This window comes from Globicephala melas, chromosome 5, assembly GCF_963455315.2.
Source record: "Globicephala melas chromosome 5, mGloMel1.2, whole genome shotgun sequence".
Classification (NCBI taxonomy): Eukaryota; Metazoa; Chordata; class Mammalia; order Artiodactyla; family Delphinidae; genus Globicephala; species Globicephala melas.
This window is the reverse complement of record NC_083318.1, coordinates 1,357,382-1,377,571: the sequence shown is the minus strand read 5'-3', so window position 1 is coordinate 1,377,571 and position 20,190 is coordinate 1,357,382. Positions and strand designations below refer to the sequence as shown.

Genomic DNA, 20,190 nt, shown 5'->3' with positions numbered 1-20,190 from the left:
GCCCAGTGCCATCTCTGAGTGTCAAGCCTGGATTATAGCAAGCACCACCCACGCCCCAAGCGGGAGGACACCTGCCTCAGTCTCAACCCTCCCGCCCACGCTCTCCTTGGCAGCCAGATGGCTTCTGGTGGTCCTGTTGCCCCCATCGCCTCCAGGATCAAAGCCAGGTGCCCTGCCCTCTCCCCACCCACTCCTGTGCCTTCAGCTCAGCCCAAGCCCACCCCGGCTCCCTCCCCCGTCCCTCCACACTCACCAACCCCTCGGCTCCCAGCTCCCGGTTCCCAACTCCTCTGGGAAGTGGGTCTTCCTATCGCACTTTTGCTGGGGTTATGGCCGCCCAGATCGGTGCTGGGGTAAGCTGGCTACTCAGCGGCCAGGCCCTTTTCAGGCTGGTTCCTTCCCTCCTTTCCCAGCTCCTCGCCAGGCCAAGCCTCAGGGCACACTAGCCTCAGAGGGATCTTTCCAGAATGTCACTGGGATTATCTTCTTACCCGTCTAGTTTGCGGTCGCTCTCAACCCCTCCGTCCTCATTGCCTGCCGGCTCCTCAGCCTGTCCCGGTGATCCTTAGGAGCTGCCAACCCCCTCCAGGTGCCTCGCTGCTCCCACCCCCGCCGGGTCGTCGCGGGCAGCTCCTCACCCCCAGCCACTCAGGAGTTTGAGGACTCAGTTTTCACCTTCGCACATGATTGTCAACGTGATGGAGGACAAACGCGCTCTCCTCCCACCCTCCTCCAGCCCTACAGTGTAAGGTACACAGTGGTGTTCTTCTGAAGGGGAAGGACCAGGAGGGAGAAAAGGAACCAGAGCCACTTCTTACTCAGCTGCACACGGACAGTCATGCAGACTCTGGCTCTCCCTGGCCATCAGGCCCCAGGCGTCTGCCCTCCAGGCTGCTCTCTGCCCTACCCACCCATCTTCACCCCCAACCCCCGCCAGTGCACAGGATGCTCCCAGCATCTGTCTCTTGCCACCGATGGTCACTTTCGTGACTGCAGAATCGAGCTTCTAACACTGTGTGAGAGTGTCACTCCCCCACCTGAAGGATGGACTCCCACCACCGTCACTGAAAACTATCCACACATCTGAAAACAAAAGATCTTCAACATCAGACTGCAGTTTAACGTATCTGAAAAGAAATCGTCCAAAACCTAAAATTCTTTTTAATATCAATAGGGGAAAAAAGATTTCCACAGGAAGAATGGAAATAACAAACACACTCACATTTTGGTCTGTTTAGTCCAACTGAGTCTCACGGGCTTTCGCAGGGAAGAATCATACCGGTTCCCTTTACCTTTTGACTCCCTAGGTTCTCCACTAAAAGCCCAAATGATTTTGATTGGAGGAAAGAAAGCTTGTCCTGGGAGTACGTGTAACACGCTTGCTTTCTTAAATTCCGAATGCAGCCTCAAGTAGAGAAGTACCCTAATAACTCCAGTTCTCAAGGAGAACTTTCTGAGTCTGGGTAGTTAACCCTCTAGTATTTGTCATTTGTACCCTGGAGGCTAACACCGTTGTGATTTTTACTTTTTATATTTTTAGGGCTTTTTTTTTTTTTGACTCCACGAACATCTTTCAGGCAAATAACTGCGGTCAGCATTTCAAAGTCATACGCGGAATTTTGTGGGCCCAGGAAACGACGCAGGAGTCACTAGGAAAAGTGGGCTGATAGTTCAGCCTCCGTGTGCTGGGGTCTCACCCTCCCACGTCCCAGGGATCTTTCATGAAAGCAGCCCTTTTCTTTCTGCATCCTTACTTCTGTCTCCTCTGAGTTCCTCCTCACAGTCTATAAATATCCCCAAGTTCCTCCCATCTTAAAACAAAACAAAACCCAAGCCCTCCCCCCAGCTCTGCATTCCCACCCCCTCATCTCCTGTCGTCCTGCTGTTTTCTCTCTCCCTCAGTCTTTGCCTCCTCAGCAGAATTTCTTGAAGGCGCTGCCTCCACAGCCTGCCCTTCCTCCGCAGAAAGCTGCTCGGTTCCTCTCCCCGCAGCTCGCCCCCATCCCATCCCCATCCCCACGGCTGGGCAAAGGAGTGAGTCTTCCCGGGCCCGGGGCTCTAACCCAGCCTCCCACCTCACACCAACAGGACCGTTCCCCGCCCGCCCGGGGCCAGGGCCCTGCTTTCGGGCCGGGCACTGCTCTGTGGATTTTTTCTCCTGTAATGTTTATTTTTCCGATCATTTTAGGCTTTATCGTCTTTCGGAAGAGGAGGATTAAAAAAGTAAAACGAATTAATAAGTATGTGCAAGTCAAGATTATTTCATGGCATCTGCCCCAGAACATTATTCTTTCTCTTCTTAAAAATACTAAGGAAAATTACCCGGAAAGACTTTTGCCCTTACGACGTCGCACTAGACAAGGACATTGTCTAACAAGCCACCTTAGGGCCATTTGATGCTGGGGGTGGGTGGGGGGGTATTGACTATGTAGTAATGACCAGGGCCCCAACCTTGCACATTTAGATGTTAATTTGTAGAAGATTGGTAACTTACAAATGATTTGTGTCTGGTAGAGATGCAAATGAATTCTGCCCAATACAAATGATAACCCCCAAAAGTCTGGTTTCATTGGACGGTGGGGCGTCAACCAGATTTGCATCAAACTCGGCAATCTTATTTGAGCACTGCTCCTTTCGCTGACCACACATCTTCCGTTTCCGGCATCCTCCTTGGAAACCGTCTCCATCCCGACACATATCCACTGTATGTCTATATGAGTTATAGTTTCAACTTTTATTTAAAAGTCGTATGTGGAAAATGGGATTGTCAGGTGAGGGCTTGGTAACTAAGCGCTCCTGCAAAACAGCGTTCATCGTAAAAGGCTGTGAGGCGAGTAAGTCCGCTCCGCGAGCTCGTCCACGCGCACTCCGGAGTGGAGCGCGGCCCCGCGGCCGGGGAGGACGGGACACAGAGGCCACGGGGCCGAGGCTGCCCGGTCACAGGGCGGCCGGCAGGGCAGGGCAGGGCGGGGCTGGCTCCGGTGCGCGCTCCCGACCCAACGAGGCTGCGGCTGAAAGCCGGCTCCTCAGAGGGTGCAAACGGGGTACTGCGTGCAGGCGCAGCGACTGTGCGAGGCCGGACCTCCCGCCTAGGCGACCCCCAGACCTCACCCCACCCCTCCCCCTCGCGCGCCCCGGCCCCGCCCCTGAGGCAGGGAGTCAATCAGCTCGCTCCCTGCTGGTAGACGTCAGGCCGGGGGCCCGCCCCATCCAGCCCCGCCTCTTCCGACCCTGCGCCTGTGCAGAAGGTCGCCCCGCGACCCGGGCTCGGTCTTCTGCGCGCGCGCGGGGGGCGGCGTTCCCGTGAGGCCGTGCGAGGCGTGGCGGCGGGCTGTTGAGGGGCACAAGCCGAGCTTTCTGAGGTATGTGGCGGCCGCCTCGCCGTTCTATCAGGCGGGAGGTGGGGCTGTGGGAGCGGCGCGGGTCAGTGGGCTGCGTCTTTCTTCCGGGCGTCCCTGGGGACGTCCTTCGGGCGCGCAGGTACTTGCCCGCGCGGCGCAGTCGCTGTCCGCAGGGCGAGGGCCCGGGGGTGCGAGTGGGGGCCGGGTGGGTGAGGGGAGCGTCCGGAGCTTGGCGGCTCCAGTGCGGTCGGGGGGCGGCGCCCGGAGGGTTGAGGAGAGCGGCGGGACACTGGGGGCTCCCTCCGGTGCGGGGGGGGGTGCCGGGGGCGCGAGTGAGGGGCGAGGGGCGCGGCCGGAAACGGGGGGCTCCAGTGTGGGCGGGGCGGGGGCGCCCGGGGCCCCGCCCGTCCAGGCCCGACCCTGAGGCGCTGCTAGGACGCGGGGTGGCGTACCTGAGCCCCGCAGGCCGGCCGGGCACCCGCCTGAGGTTTGTGCAGTTTGTCTTGGCGCCGATTCGGCGGCCTCTGTGGACGAGTAGTTTATTGACGCGCGTCCCAGTCATCGCTGAATGCATCACCCCAAATCACCGAGTGCCGCAGATGTGTTACTGGGGCCCTCCTCTGTGCCTCCTGTTTACGTCCTTGGAGTTCGCAGCGTGGACAGGTGGTCCCTGTGCTGAAAATAATAAATGCCTGAAGTACCTTTATTGAACGACTGCTCAGTCCTTTGGCTCTTCTCGAGTCGGGGGTGGTTCTTAAACCTTAAGCCTGATTTTCTCTGCACTAGGTTCGTCGTATCTGACTGGTTCTTGCGTGAATGCGGATGCTGACTGAGTTATTCAGGTAAATATTTAGTTGACTCTCGTAAAAAACTTACCATATTTATTTCTGTTTTCTCAGGAAGGACAGGGAAAGGAGGCTGCTTAGCCGCGTGATGGCTTGGATATATTTACATCCATGTATTTTGAATTAAAAACTGAACTGCTGCTTTCTAAAATACAGCGTATTTTAAACCGTGTTATCTTTGGAAAAAATAGGATTTCCTTGTTAATTAGGTTTTCATTACTGTTGCATTGTTCTAAGTAATACCCTAATTGTTTATCTTCATCAGACTTTCCAGCTACAACTGTATCTTGTGATGTTTAGCTGTATCATCCTTTCAAAGATATAGTCGCCCTATTTGTGGTCTAACACTTGTTTTTTTTCCCCCCCCAGGAGAAATTATTATAGAGTCTAAAAATATATTTCCCCCTTCTCTGTGGACTTAACATAAAATTAGTTTTGTATGTATTTGGATTCATTTTCTAAATATCAACACTATAAAACCTTATCAGTTACAAAAAATTTGGGTAGTTAAACCATGAGTTGTGGAAAGGAGTTTGTGGAAACGTTAAAAAAAATTGATTATCCCAAAGCTGATATTCTTAATGGGGAAGATTTTGACTGGTTGTTTGAGACTGTTGAAAATGAATCATTTTTGAAGTGGTTTTGTGGGAATGTGAGTGAACGGAACGTATTATCTGAAGAGGAATTGGAAGCTTTTAGCATTCTTCAGAAATCAGGCAAGCCCATCCTAGAAGGAGCAGCGTTGGATGAAGTTCTTAATACCTGTAAAACTTCTGATTTGAAGACACCTACCCTGAATGACAAAGAGCTGGAGAAATTAGAGGATGAGGTTCAAACTCTGCAGAAATTAAAGAACCTGAAAATTCAGCGACGTAATAAATGCCAGTTGATGGCTTCAGTAACTAGCCACAAGTCTCTGAGGTTAAATGCTAAAGAAGGAGCAGCCAATAAGAAGCTGAAGCAGAGTCAGCGAATTCTAAATGCTACCAATACTAAGATCAGTAATGAGCTTCACGCTCTTACTGATGGAGTTGCAAAATTACTGGTGTTCTTCAGACATTCGAATTTGGGTCAAGGGACAGATCCACTGGTGTTTTTATCTCAATTTTCATTGGAAAAATATCTAAGCCAAGAAGAGCAAAGCACAGCAGCATTAACCTTATATACCAAAAAACAGTTCTTTCAAGGTGTACATGAAGTAGTTGAAAGTTCAAACGAAGAAAATTTTCAACTTTTAGATATACAAGCGTCCTCTATTTGTGATAATCAAGAAGTTCTTGAGGAGAGACGGCTAGAGATGGCTAGGCTGCAGCTGGCATATATTTGTGCTCAACATCAGTTAATTCACTTGAAAGCAAGAAATTTGAGCCTGAAGTCAAGTATAAAATGGGCAGAGGAGAATCTTCATAGCCTCACTAGCAAGGTAAACATGAGAAATGGGACTGGATTCATATTGAAATTGTTGTTGATAATGGAGTAATACTGATAGTAAAGTCTTTAGAAATGGGGATATAATAAGGAATCACAGTCTCTTATTTTCTGTTTGTTCAGTGTTTAGTTGTGATCTGTGTCATTGTTTCGTACAAATAGATCTTCATATTAGCCGAGGGCAGAAATAGTAATTATAACCGGACCACGTTATCTAGTTCATTTTAAACAAAAGTACTTTTGCATTCTGTGTTGGTTCAGATACAGATGACCCTGACATTTCCTTTTTTATGATGAATGGGTAAAGAGCCTTATTGCTGTGTTACGGGTTTTCTGCCTTGTTTGCGCTGACCAGAGGATGGTGCTAATGAAGTTAGAGATCCGGTTCAGTGGATTGAAACCCTGATTCTTTTCTAAGAATGTATAGATGTATTATAGTTAGCCATCTGCACTCTTGGGAAGCTTGCTTTCTTGGTAATGTAACCACTAGATAGTTGAGTAAAAATAACAGCTTTTCTGAAGCTGAATACCTATAACTGACACAAACTTTGGAATGATGTGTGAAGTCCTGTTATTCTGTAGAAGTGCTGAAATCAACAGGCAGGCTGGGAGAATAGCTACTGAGATTATTTTAATTTTAAGAAAAACTTAAATAGTATACATTAGCATTCGGTGAGTAGTGTGATTTTTATTAAGACAAACATGACAAGATGTCCATTACTGTGTCTAGTATTTTACATGGTAGTAATAGCATTAAAAGTTAGCAATTCATAATGGCTTTACCCTTGGCTTAGTCTACACTTTGCTTCTTTAAACTGTGATTTTGGCTTCTGCTAATATGAAATAAGTGTTAGTGAGTATGTTATCTGATAACCTAAAATGGAAAGTGAAAATAATTTAAAAACTATTTCAACTTTATACTTACAGTTTGAAATGTAATTGTTTTCTTTGTGTAGGTTCTTGGCAAAGATATTTTGGATGCTAAAATTTCTAGCTTGAACAGTGAGATTCTGAAACTTGAAGAACAAATCACTCATATAAAAGACAAAATTTTGCCTGCTGTGGTAAGAGAGAATGCCCAGTTATTGAATATGCCAGTTGTAAAGGGAGATTTCGACCTGCAGATTGCTAAACAAGACTATTACACAGCAAGACAAGAGTTAGTTTTAAATCAGTTGATAAAGCAAAAGGCATCATTTGAACTTGTACAATTATCTTATGAAATTGAATTGAGAAGGCATTTGGACCTATATCGTCAGCTTGAAAACTTGGTTCAAGAACTTAGTCAAAGTAATTTGATGCTCCACCACCAATTAGAAATGCTGACAGACCCATCTGTATCTCAGCAGATAAATCCAAGGAATACCATTGATACCAAGGATTATTCTACTCATAGGTAGGCTTCATTGTTTCTTTAGTGAGTAATTATTTTTCCATTCGTTTTTGTAAAATACTAGAGTTTGAACTAAAATTGTGGACGTTTAAAGAATTCTTTGCACTCCGTTTTTGGCCTTTGTATTCTGTTCTTCCACCTTTCTGTTATATTCTTATATGTTTCGTTTTCCTTTTTAATTCTTGCTCTCTTTTTCATTTATGTTAAATCTGGAAATAGCTGGTTTAGAGGTGAAGTGGATGGGTTGGAGGATTGAAAATATACAATACAAGGTCTTTATTCATGTTTAGGCACTATTTATTGATAGATGTTTTTAGATTTGGGGCAGGAGTTTAACTTACAGCAGGAAGTTTGAATACAGCTGGGTGAATAGCAAGTATTGCAGAGCAGAGAATTGACTTCATGTGGAGAAGGCAGCAGTAGAGAGGAGAGAAGACTTCATTTTTGCGTCTAGTCAAGGTGAATCAGCAAGAATGAATGCTAGCTTCCAGTCTTTTCTGGATGTCTAAGCAATTGATGGTATGGGGATACTGAAATTGGAGGGCTAAAGTAGTCAAAGGACTCAAAAATCTCGATCCTACTCCTGATTTTTCTCTAGGCTAGAAGAAAATCATCTAATACTTTGTGTTCTTATTAATGAAATGAAGGGCAGGGATAGGGCTGCCTCACTGCACACTTTCAGAGGTGGCATTGACCTCATGATTCTGTGTAAATGGTGCCCCCTGGAACTGTGTAGTGACATTCCACAAGAGCAGAATTAGCCTTAGGCTTGAACCTATTTTAGGAAACCTGTTGCAACTTGTTAAAATAATACATTTAAGAAAAATTCTGAGGAAAAGAGCAGGCACTTTTTGTCATAAATATGTAGAAAGTGCTGCCTCACATTTTTCCATTAGTCTTGTAGGATATTTCTGCCATTAACGTTTGAAGTGTTAAAGTGACCTCATGGTTCATTAGGAATTTAATTTGTCAAGCAAATATGGACATGACTGGAGTAGCAAGTTTACTATTTACGTGGCTCTTTACTGTTCACTTTTTTAAACATTTTACGTTGTTTATATTTTCATTTTTTCTCTTTTAAGTTTACCACAGTCCTTTAAAATTAGGTAGGTATTACGATGTGAAAATTAAGTCTCAGAGGTTGACTTGACTTAGGTCTTACATGGCAGCCAGAACTCAGATCTAGGTCTTCTGTTTCAAGTTCATTGCTGTTTCTACTACATCATAGTTGTGTTCTGTGAAAGAATTGTTTTCTAGGGAGGTACCTCTGAAACGTTTGTTTGAGGTAGGTTAATGGCAGTTTAAGTCAAAAAATTTTTTGTCTAAAACTTGGAAGATGGGAAAACTGGGGATTCAGATACAGTAATTAGAATACATATTTCTGTAATGAGGTAGTATTTTAGTTGGAATGTTTTTAGTTGTTTGATTAATATTTATAGGTTGTTAGCTTTCCCCAAAGATGCCCCAATATATAGTGGATTATAATTTTGAAAACTGTACTGACTTGAGAATTTTTTTCTGTAATTTTTAATCTTACATTTTAGGCTTTATCAACTTTTAGAAGGAGAGAATAAGAAAAAAGAATTGTTTATAACCCATGGAAACCTGGAAGAAGTGGCTGAGAAATTAAAACAGGACGTTTCTTTGGTACAAGAGCAGTTAGCAGTATCTGCTCAAGAGCATTCTTTCTTTCTGTCCAAACTAAATAATGATGTGGACATGCTTTGTGATGCTTTGTATCAAGGAGGAAATCAGCTTTTGCTTAGTGATCAGGTGGGTGTTTGCTATAGTAATTAAAAATACTTAAAAAAATAGTGTTCAGGGCTTCCCTGGTGGCGCAGTGGTTGAGAGTCTGCCTGCTGATGCAGGGGACATGGGTTTGTCTCCCAGTCCGGGAGGATCCCGCGTGCCGCAGAGCGGCTGGGCCCGTGGGCCATGGCTGCTGAGCATGCGCGTCCGGAGCCTGTGCTCCGCGCAGGAGAGGCCACAGCGGTGAGGGGCCCGTGTACTGCAAAAAAAAAAAAAAAAGTGTTCATTGTAAAAGATGCTAAAGAAAATGTTAACATGAGGAAAATATTACTCCATATCTCATTGCCCTAATAACATTTTCATACCTCATTTTTATTCATATAAAAACATAAATATATTTTTCAGATCGTTTTGATCAGTGCACACAGAATTTTAAAAATTTATGAAATATTTCAGATGTAGAAGGATATATAATGTTTATGCTAAGAATTAAGAAAAATAAAACCACCCCTGTATTCTTTTCACCTATCTTAGTAAATAGAGGATTGCCCTTACATCTCTCAAATCCTCTGTACACTTAGTAATAGCGTGCTCCTCCTAATACCATTCCCCTCTCTTCTTCAAGGAGTAACTACTACGCTTAATTTTGTCATTCGCTTTCTTTTGTTTATAATACAGACCATGTGTTATTTAGTTTTGTATGTTTCTGAATTTTATATAGATTGTATTAATGTATTCTTTAGTAACTTGCTTGTTTCTTAATATGATTTTGAGATTCATCCACGTTGATATTTGTAAAGCTATAGCTCATTTATAGTTCTCTCTTTTGTATAGTTAGTATTCTCTTATGTGAAATTCCACAATTATCTGTTCTGTTGACAGACATTTAGATTATTTCCAGTTTTTGCCGTTGTAGATCATACAGCTATGTATAGTCTTGTTGCATGTCTTGTAGATGCATGCCTACACACACACACACACACACACACGCACGCACACACACTCTCACACTCACACATCACTCGCTGTCCCCTCACACAGGCGTGGAATTGCTAGATAACAGGTTCAGTTTTACAGTGTACATCAAACTGGTTTCTAAAGGGGTTGTATCATATTGTACCAGCGATGTTTAAGAGATGCTATGTATCCATATCCTGTTCATCACGTAGCACTGTCTGATTTATAATTTTCTCTCACTCTGTAGAGATGTAAAATAGCGTCCCGTTGAGATTGTAATTTGCATTTCTCTGATGGTTAGGGAGGTTGAACCCCCTTTCAGTAGGAGTTATTTATGTATTTCAAATACCAGTCCTTTGTCAGTGATGTGTGTTATGTATATTTGCTCCCTATTTGTGGCTTGTTTTTTTCTTTTTTACTGTTTCCTGTTAGTTTATTTTTGGCTTTTTTTTTTTGATGTTTTAATGTCATGTCATTTAATCACTCTTAAAGTTTGCCCTTTTTTATATCTTGTTCAGGTTTGCCCATAATATCATAATGATAGTCCCCTTTACTTTATCTTAAAGTTATGCTGTTCAAGTTCAGTTCTTTAATCCACCAGGAGTTTATTTTTATGTATGACATGAGAGGTAGAGTTCTCATTTTATTTTTTCCCTATGAATAACCAGATTGTCCCATCACCATTTATTGAGGCATACAAATTTAAAATCAGTATCTTTCTGGTGAAGGGACCCCCTTACATTATGAGATAACAAAAGGATCCTTAAATGCCTTCTGCCTTCATGTATGTTTTGTTAGATATTTTGGGCACCACCACTTCTGAACCATAAACTGGGTTCAGACTCTGTTTTCGGAGGACCCAGGTGACTCCTATCTGGGCTGTAATTCTAACCAAGGGCTCTTCCACCTCTGGCCATCCTGATCTTAAGATTGTTGGTGTCCTTGGAGTCCTTAGTTTATTATGAAGAGTCTCCTGTTTGACTTCCCACCTTCTGTGGACCTTGGACTTTGATTTTTCTCCCAGGAATCATGGATTCTGATTTTCCAAGATTGGCAATTGAATAAGCACCTCCTGGGCTTCCTTACCAACCTGCATTGTTTTATGGTCTTGTAGTTTCTTTTAATGTCTTGTTACCTCTTTGTTGCTTTTGTTTTGTTTGACTAAGTACTTCATTTCACCTTTCACATTTTTTCCTATAGAAGAATTGATCTGAGTAACTAGCTTACTTCTCTTGAAATAAGGCGGCTTATGATTAGTTTTTTTAAATAATTTTTTTACTGTGGTAAAATAAAGTGTAAAATTTACAATTTTAACCACTTTAAAGTGTGCAATTCAGTGACATTAAATACATTCACAGTGTCGTGCAACCATGACACCATACATTTCCAGAACTTTCTCCTCATCCCAAATGGGCCAATCTCTGTGCCTGTTAAATATTAACTCCCCATTCCTCCTTTCCCCCATCCCTGGTAACTCTGTTCCAGTTTCTGTCTCTATGAATTTGCCTACTCTAGGTACTTCATGTAAGTAGAATTGTATAATATTTGTCCTTTTGTGTTTGGCTTATTTTAGCATAATGTCCTTAAGTATCATCCATATTGCATGAGGTGTGAGAATTTTATCCCTTTTTGCGGCTGAGTATTCCATTGTGTGTATACATCACATTTTATCTGTTCATCTGTTTAATAGACACTTGGGTTGTTTACACCTTTTGGCTGTTTTGAAGAATGCTGCTGTGAACATTGTTGTACAAGCACTTGAGTCCCTGTTTTCATTCCTTTTGGGTATATACCTAGGAGTGGATGCTGAGTCATGTGGTAAGTCTCTGTTTAACTTTCTGAGGAACTGCCGAACATTTCCACAGCACCTGCACCAGGGTTCCAGTTTCTCCATGTCCTCGCCTACACTTGTTATTTTCCCTTTTTAAAACATATGTAACAGTCATCCTAATGGATGTGAAGTGATATTTGTGATTAGTTCTTTAAAGTCTCCTATTAGTGATTTTTATCTTCTTGATCTTTTAAACAATTATGTGAAAATCCCATGATGGTGGATTTGAAAATTTCTCCTTGTAGTTCTGTCAGTTTTTTCTTTATATTTGAGTTTATTTTATAAGTTACATCCAAATTTAAAATCGCAGTGAAATATTCTGGTAGACTTAAATTGCAGTGGATTGAACCATTGAGCATTATATAATGACCTTGTGTTGTGCTTTTTGTCTTAATATTCTCTTGTCTGATATTAATATTCCTATGCTATCTTTCTTTTGGTTAGTATTTGCAAGGTGGATGCTTTTTTCCTTTACTTAATATATCTTTCATGTTCTTCCTTTATACTTAGCCTTATGAAATAAACATTTCCGTGCTAAACGATTTTAATTTTTAAAGTTTATAATACTCTTGATTTAATTACTGTGTCATAATTTGTGTAACCAGTCCACCATCTTGGAGTATTTTGATAGTCTTCGTTTTTTTCTTTTGTTTGCTCTTGAATGAGATCATGTATATCTTGTGTATATAGCTTTTTGTTGTTGGATACTTTCTTTTTTTTTTTTTGATACATTCATTTGGATGAACTCTTAGAAGTAGAATTATTGGATTTCTTGGGTATACACATTATTTTTTGGCCTTTGATACTGCCATATTGCTTTTCAAAGGAGTTGTACCTACTTACAATGTCACCAGCACTATTAAATGTCTGCTAGACACCACTTATCATATGATACACCATAATTTCATGAATTTCTAAGAAAGAAAAAACTTGTTCAGTTAAACTGACACAGTATTTCCTTATTTAGAATTTTTATTTCATGCCTATTAGAAGATACCTTTTAGGTGTGGGTTTTTATCATATCACTGTTGAATATACATTAAAAGGGAAAAAGCCAATTAAAATGGTTAAGGTGTTTCTAAAGCTTCACATTTAGTGTCCACTTCTATGTTATATCTTGACTCAAAGTACTTTTAATATTTTTCCACATTATACATCAAGAATGTTGGTGATAGCAGAAAACTTAATAACCTGATTTTAAAATGGGCTAAGGACTGGAATAGACATTTCCTTAAAGAAGAAATACAGATGGCCAACAGGTTTATGAGTAGATGTTCGATTATCTAATTATCAGGGAAATGCAAATCAGAACCACAGTGAGATAACACCTTATGCCTGTTAGGATGACTGTTATCAAAAATCAAAAGACTAGGATTGGTGAGGATGTGGGGAAATTGGAACCCTTGTACATTTTTGGTGGGCATACAAAATGGTGCAGCTGCTGTGGAAAACAGTATGGAATTTCCTCAAAAGTTTTTAAAATAGAACTACTGTTATAATCCTGTAATCCTACTTCTGGGTATATATCCAAAGGAAATGAAAACAGGATATTAAAGAGATGTCTGCACTCACATATTCATCGCAGCACTTACTCATAATAGCTAAGCTGTGGAAACAACCTAAAAGTCCATCAGTGGAGGAATGGATAAAGAAAATATAGTATACACATACAATGGAATATCATTCAGCCTTAGAAAAAGAGAACTGCAAAATGCCACAACAAGGGTGAACCTTGAGGAGATTATGCTAAGTGAAATAAGCCAGTCACGAAGAAATAGTGCATGATTCCACTTATATGAGCATCTAAAGTAGATTTATTAGAAGCACAGAGTAGAATGGTGGTTGCCAGATGGGAAGTTGTTGATCAACAGGTCTAAAGTTTCGGTTATGCAAAATGAACAAGTTCTAGCCATCTGCTATACAACATTGTGCCTGTAGTTAACAATACCGTATTGTACTCCTGAATTTAAGAGGGGAGATCTCATGTTATGTGTTCTTACCATAATAAAAATATATATATATATTGGTGAGGGAATTCCTTGGCGGTCCAGTGGTTAGGACTCGGCGCTTCCACTTCAGGCGGCGCAGGTTCAGTCCCTGGTTGGGAGAACTAAGATCCTGCAAGCCTTGTGGCATGGCAAAAAATAAAATATTGGTGATAAAGTGCTTCTAATGAGTGTCTGGTCAATAACAGTTACATGATGCTCTTGATTGTACAGTGCATGTTGATTTCAGTTATATTAAAATGTGAAAGATTCCATCCTAGAATCACTAAAATATGGTGATTTCACTATAATGTCATTGGGTATCATTATTTAATGTTTTTCCCTATCCCAGTGAGGTATAAAGTGTCATCCATATGAATTTTAACTTGCATTTTTATTAATGAAGTTGAATATTTTTCAGTATTTGTAGGAGTATTATTTTAGTAACTGTTAAGATCTTTAGTATTGAAACTAAAGGTTAGATGTTTCTGATTGTATTCAAGTTTACAGAGTTTTTCCTCAAAGAGAGACCAATTAATGTGGATATTACTTGATTTTTTTTTTTTTAATGTAGTTAGTTTAAGAAATACTCTCTGGAACTGACATTTATGACAGGTGTGAAGCTGTTATTCATGAACTTGTACGTTAGAATCACCAAGGAGCCTGTTGAAATGTAGCTTCTGGCCCTGTTGCAGAGTGATTTAGTGTAGAATGAGGTGCAGGAAACTATTCTTAACAAACTCCCCCAGGTGATTACCATGCTGTGGACCATGCTGAGAGGCTGTGGGAGGTTGAGGTGTAGTTACAGCTACAGATTTTCTGAGAACCTCTTTGGTAATACTGGCTGAAAAATCATAGGAGTAGAATACATGACTAGAAGGCCATGGAAACTTGTTAATAAACTGCTTTTAATGTTAAGAAGTGAAGAATTTCAATTATTAACTGTGAAGGGTCCAGCATGTCTAGGTTTTTGAGAAGAATTACACGGTAAGTCAGGATTGTTGAATGTCACATATAGTTCCATCTTCTGTAACAATGTGGAAAAAGAAAAATGAGATTTTTGTTAAGGTAATTCTTTTATATTGGTAATTGCTTCATTTCAAGGTTTTCTCAGAACCTGTGATGTCTAGAGTAAACAGCTTAGGCTAAAACAAGGTTTGATTACTTAAGCAGAATGTAAGTTCCAGGAAGGAAATGGTGCTCATTCTTCTATTTGTAGACTCTAAAACAGTGCTTGGTGCGTGGGCATTCAGTAATATTTGAATGTATGAATATGCAGAACAGTTTACATATCAAGTACTCTTCAGGGAGTAGGAGTTTGCTTTGAATCACTTAAAATTGCCTATAGGAAGTGGTTGCAGTGGGTCTTATCAATACATAGACTTTTTATTAATCCTGCTATGGATTTTTTTTTTTGCCCGGGGCCCGTGGCCTGTGGGATCTTAATTCCCCGACCAGGGATGGAACCCCCCCCCCCCCACCCGCTGCAGTGGAAGCTCGGGGTCTTAACCACTGGACAACCAGGGAAGTACCCCCTGCTATGGATTTTTAATTGAGGTTCATTTATTGTTGAGATTGTGGGAATAATCATTATATCATTTAGATTCTTCTTATGTAAATTACATTTTAAATTTATAATTGGTAGTATGAATAGAGCTCTTGAATTAAAAACATTACTGTTTTCCTTTTAGGAGTTAATGGAGCAGTTTCATCAAGTTGAATCTCAGCTAAATAAGCTAAATCATCTTCTTACTGATATTCTTGCTGATGTGAAGACAAAAAGAAAAATTTTGGCATCTAATAAACTGCATCAAATGGAAAGAGAATTATATGTATATTTTTTTAAAGATGAAGATTATCTGAAAGATATTGTGGAGAATTTAGAAAACCGGTCAAAGATTAAGGCTGTTGGTCTTGAAGATTGAAAATGAAATCTTTACTGCACGTGCTGTGTTTTAATATTTTATATATTAGGAGGAGAATATAGCTAATAAACACTGAAAATTTTAAATTCGAGGTCAATGGAACGTTTCATTTAATGAATTCAAGTATTATATCAATTTGGTTTATTATATGTTTGTTCAAAGTCCCAGTGCTTTTTATGACTTGAACATTTGCTTGGTGGTACTTAGTCCTGGTAATTTTTAAGTTACAGGGAAAAAGCATTATTATATAATGCAGATATTTTTTACAGAGTTAATTGTATCTCTTTTTTTTTTTTTTTTTTAGAGATAGAAATTTCTGCTGTTAAATATTTTAAAAATTTGTAGGACTTTGAATCAGCATTGTTAAAGCTGTAGACCTTAATAAATGGAATAGTTAAGTCCCCTCATATTTGTCTATGAAGTAAAATTCTGCCACTCAAACTGTATTCACCCATAATTCCCTGCTGTAGACTTCGAGACTTAAATTTTAATGTTCCTGCTTGTACCACAAAGAATGTCAAGTCTCCATTGGCCATTGCTCATTTTAGCGGTTGGGTCCTAGGGATTCAACATATCTTCAGGACAGATCTCAGCAGTGCTTTGACTTCAGTCTGACTTACATATAATGAATGTCTTTCAAAATGAAATTTCAAAATTCCATGGAAGTGGTTGCTCAGATGATGTATAACACTATTTTAATCAATTTCTTAAGAGTGAAAATACCTAAGGGTTGGATTCTATTGGTTGGGATACAAGTGTAGTATTTGGACAATTAGAAATTATTTTAAGAGTTGAGGTAAAATAATTTGAAGTAGCTTATTTATCAGTTATTACATCAAATGATTCTTGAGTGCCTAGTTTATATGTGACCTCTGTTACATACTAAGTAAGCTTTATGGAGAAAAGAGAAGATTTAGACACTACTTTCAAGAAATATTACTGCTCCAAAAATGTATTACCTGCTTGTAATGTGGAATGCCTGTCTAAAGACTTCACATTTTAGGTGATGTTTATGGAGTTTTTTAGCTATAACCATCAGAAAATGGGTATGCTTAGATGACATATGGGCCTTGACAATTTTGAATTTGCTAATTATTGTATTTGTACATTTTTCAAATTTTGTATTTGTTAAGTAGATCTTAATATGCTTGAAAAATTTGTAGCAATAAGTTTTGCCTAAGATTTTGTTATTAACTCCTCACAGGTGACCTTTGTTTGTTCCTGTTTTTCCCTCTGCCCTACCTTGGAATTGAGAATTTACTTGAAATTTTTCTCCTCTCCAGTAATGTGGGAAAATGTCACCTGGTTTTCTGGTTCATGAAACAACAAATTCTGTTTAGATTAGTGCCAAATACATTAGATGTATTACCAGCTACTCGATGATTTGTACTGTCCCTTCTAGACCTTCACCTGCTCAGCCCAGGGGACCAGTACAGCCCAGCAGTGCGAGTGAAAGGATGTTAGGTTATGTGTCTGTCATAATAACCCAAGTCAGTTAAAAATAATTTTTATGTTACTAGATCTGTATGTTTGAAGATTATAATAGCCGTTTGTTTCAAACCTCAGGAAGTAGGAAATATTTGAGTAGATTGCTTGCTTCAAGATTGGAGATACATTCTTTACTTTGTTGTCTATTTACCATAATACCCAGTTGAGCCTCTAAATGTTTCACTTTCTTCTTACTATCTTATCTGTATTATGGAGACAATTAATACCTATTTCCTGTAGTGGTGAATATAGTAATTTTTATGAATGTCTCTATGTAAAAATTTTTACATGACTTGTTTCTTATTTTGAAGTCTCAAAATTAATATATGGGTATTATGTTTATCTTACGTTTAGGATTTTATGAAAATGGAAGGTTACGAGGCATTTGTAGGCTTTGACCTCTGTAAGATACCACTCTCCAGTGTTGCTCAGAAGATTATGTCTGCTATGCATTCAGGTGATTTAGTGGAGTCTAAGAATTGGACAGAGAGTGAAAAGAGTGAGTAATTTTCATGAACCTTCATATTTTTTGTTACCTTGAGTCTTAATTATTCTTAAGACTAAGTTTTGAAAATCATTGACCTTAAAAATGAAAGAGTTATTTTACCAGCAAAAGTGGGTTTACTCGAGAATAGCAGAGAATTGCAATTTGGGACAAGCATGCTATACAAAGGCCAAAGGCAAGTCTGACAAAGGAGAGGAACATTATTTTATAGAGAAAAAGGTGGATGTTGGCAGGGGTTGTTTTGAATCAAAGTCCATTGGAGAAAAGTGAGAGTTCAAAGTGCTGGTGGTTTCCGGCTGAGTTGCTGGGGAAGTGGATTTCTTGTAGGAGATGCCCTGTACATCTTTTCCTGTGGGGACCTGTAATTGATGATTCTTTCCTGTTGATTCTTCCTCCTGCTGACTTTGCGTGGTACTGCATGAGAGCTCCCCCTTCTGGTCTGCCAACTCCATTTTAGTGAGCCTTCTTATTAATTTTCACAAAACGAAATGTAGCAGAGTTTTTCTATAGAACTTTTTATTGTGTAGGGAAGTTCCTGCCTACAAACAGTCCAGCTTCCCCTTGTTTTAGTCTCATTCAGTGATGACTGAGCTTCTGCTCACTAAATTTTATATTCTCTTAGCCCTTACTGCTTTGAAAATGTGACACTCTCTTCGTTGTTTCAGGCATTTCTGCCAAACATTCCCTTAGAATCTGGATCAGCTGTTTAAGTAACTTCAAAGAGATGGGCTCTTTCATAGTGTCCATTTCTAAACCCTTAGCTCTCAGGTCATTGAACCTGTATTTGCTTATTTGTGGTAGACAAGAGAAGTGTTCTTGACAGTATGTGTATTATACCGCCGTAGAAATGTATAAACTGTTACGTGACAGATCAGTGGATCTGTGTACATATGTTTATGACATATGATATAATAGTAAAAGCAGTGACATATGCTCACAAGTGTGACTGAAATGGTTGGAATACCAGGTGTGTTTTTTGTTGTTGTTGTTGTTGTTGTTTTTTTTTTTTTACTAGCAAAGCAGTTTTTATTTTAAATTGTAAGTCTGGACCGATAATTTGTTTTTCTCTTCTACAGAGTAGGTTATAAGTGAGTGAGATACAATTAATTATATTGAGATGAAATAATTGAGAAATATTAACACATAGTGCAAAAGCTGTTATAAATGCAGTTTGTCGATTAAGATACAGTAACGCTTAACGTTTCAGTCTATTCATATTCAGACATCTGTTGCCCTTGTTATGGGAGTCAATAATGAAGAGTAAGAATTTTGGGGTATGGACTACATACCTAGCAATTGATAGTGTTTTAGGGGGAATGTTGGTGCTGGGGGAAGTAGTAAAGAAAGTTAACATCAAACAACAAAGAGCCGGGACTTCCCTAGTGGCACAGTGGTGAAGAATCCGCCTGCCAATACAGGGGACATGGGTTCGATTCCTGGTCTGGGAAGATCCCACATGCCGCAGAGCAACTAAGCCCATGTTCCACAACTGCTGAGCACACGTGCCACAACTGCTGAAGCACACGTGCCTAGAGCTTGTGCTTTGCAACAAGAGAAGCCACTGCAATGAGAAGCCCGCGCACCGCAACGAAGAGTAGCCCCTGCTCGCCACAACTAGAGAAAGCCCGCGTGCAGCAACGAAGACCCAACACAGCCAAAAATAAGTAAATAAATTAATTAATTAAAAAAATATCAAAGAGCCTTCTCCTTTATTCTGTATACTTGCTTTCCAAAATAAAAGAGCAGTGTGTACTTGACAGAGTTCAAAATATACTTACCTTCAAAAACTGAGAAAATAGGGGCTTCCCTGGTGGTGCAGTGGTTGAGAGTCCGCCTGCCGATGCAGGGTACACGGGGTCATGCCCCGGTCCGGGAAGATCCCACATGCCGCGGAGCGGCTAGGCCCGTGAGCCATGGCCGCTGAGCCTGCGCGTCCGGAGCCTGTGCTCCGCAACGGGAGAGGCCACAACAGTGAGAGGCCCGCGTACCGCAAAAAAAAAAAAAAACAAAAAAAAATGATAAAATAATAAAATGCCTCTTGAAGCAGTAATGTGAGTCTCTGTTGAGAAAAATTAATGGCAGTCAGCCCCTGTCATGAGCTGTCTTGTCATGCTCTTAAAATACCCTGTTAAAATCCTAGTTTTCGTAAATTTATTGAGAAGATAAGGTATTTTCTGTCAAGTGTTCTTGGATTTGGAAAAAGAGTGGAATTTTCACAAAGATTATATTTGTTCCTGTGTCACACTCTTACTGTGAACTTAGTTAAAACAACACACATTTGTTACCTCATAGTTGCTGTGGGTCAGGAGCCTGGGCACAGCTTAGCTGGGTCCTCTGCAGGGCTGCAGTGCAGGTACCAGTCAGGGCTGGGGTCTCATCTGCGGCTCGAAATGGGAAGCATTTGCTTGTAAGCTCACACGGTTGTGGGCAGAGTTCAGCCCCTTGTAGGCTCTTGGACTGAGGGTCTCAGTTCTTGGTGATGGTTGGCTAGAAGCCACCCTCAGTTCGTTTCCACGTGATTCTCTCCATAAGCAGCTTTACGTTATTGCAGCTTTTTCAAAGCCGGCAAGAGAGTGTCCCTGGCAAGACTGACGTTACATTCCTATGTAAGGTAATCACATTCTGTCACTGTTGCTGTATACTTTTGGTTAGAAGTAAGTCCCACCCACACTCAAGGGGTTACACAAGGGCATGAATACTAGAAGGCAGGAGACGTGGGACCACCTTAGAGTCTGTCTGCCAC

At 40.8% G+C, this 20,190-nt stretch overlaps 2 protein-coding genes across 4 annotated transcripts in view; both read left to right on the top strand.

Annotated features, from left to right (window-relative positions):
* Positions 1-3,230: 3,230 nt before the first annotated feature.
* Positions 3,231-19,204, top strand: HAUS3 (HAUS augmin like complex subunit 3). Of its 3 annotated transcripts, none has more exons than XR_011377462.1 (7): positions 3,231-3,362; positions 4,128-4,183; positions 4,556-5,609; positions 6,571-7,010; positions 8,552-8,780; positions 15,221-17,441; positions 18,866-19,204. XR_011377462.1 is itself a non-coding variant. In XM_030876706.3 (6 exons), exons 3-6 carry the CDS (start codon positions 4,701-4,703, stop codon positions 15,452-15,454), a joined length of 1,812 nt encoding a protein of 603 aa, XP_030732566.1. In that variant the 5' UTR covers positions 3,231-3,362; positions 4,128-4,183; positions 4,556-4,700; the 3' UTR covers positions 15,455-19,204. The 3 variants fall into 3 exon arrangements, 1 of the variants encoding a protein (XP_030732566.1); XR_011377461.1 differs by having other exon boundaries at positions 18,831-19,204; XM_030876706.3 differs by having other exon boundaries at positions 15,221-19,204.
* Positions 17,303-20,190, top strand: part of POLN (DNA polymerase nu) — a 156,325-nt gene continuing 153,437 nt past the window's right edge. Inside the window, exon 1 of the mRNA XM_030876705.2 lies at positions 17,303-17,441. Coding sequence (XP_030732565.2) covers positions 17,303-17,441 — 139 coding nt within the window. The remainder of the gene's footprint in view (positions 17,442-20,190) is intronic.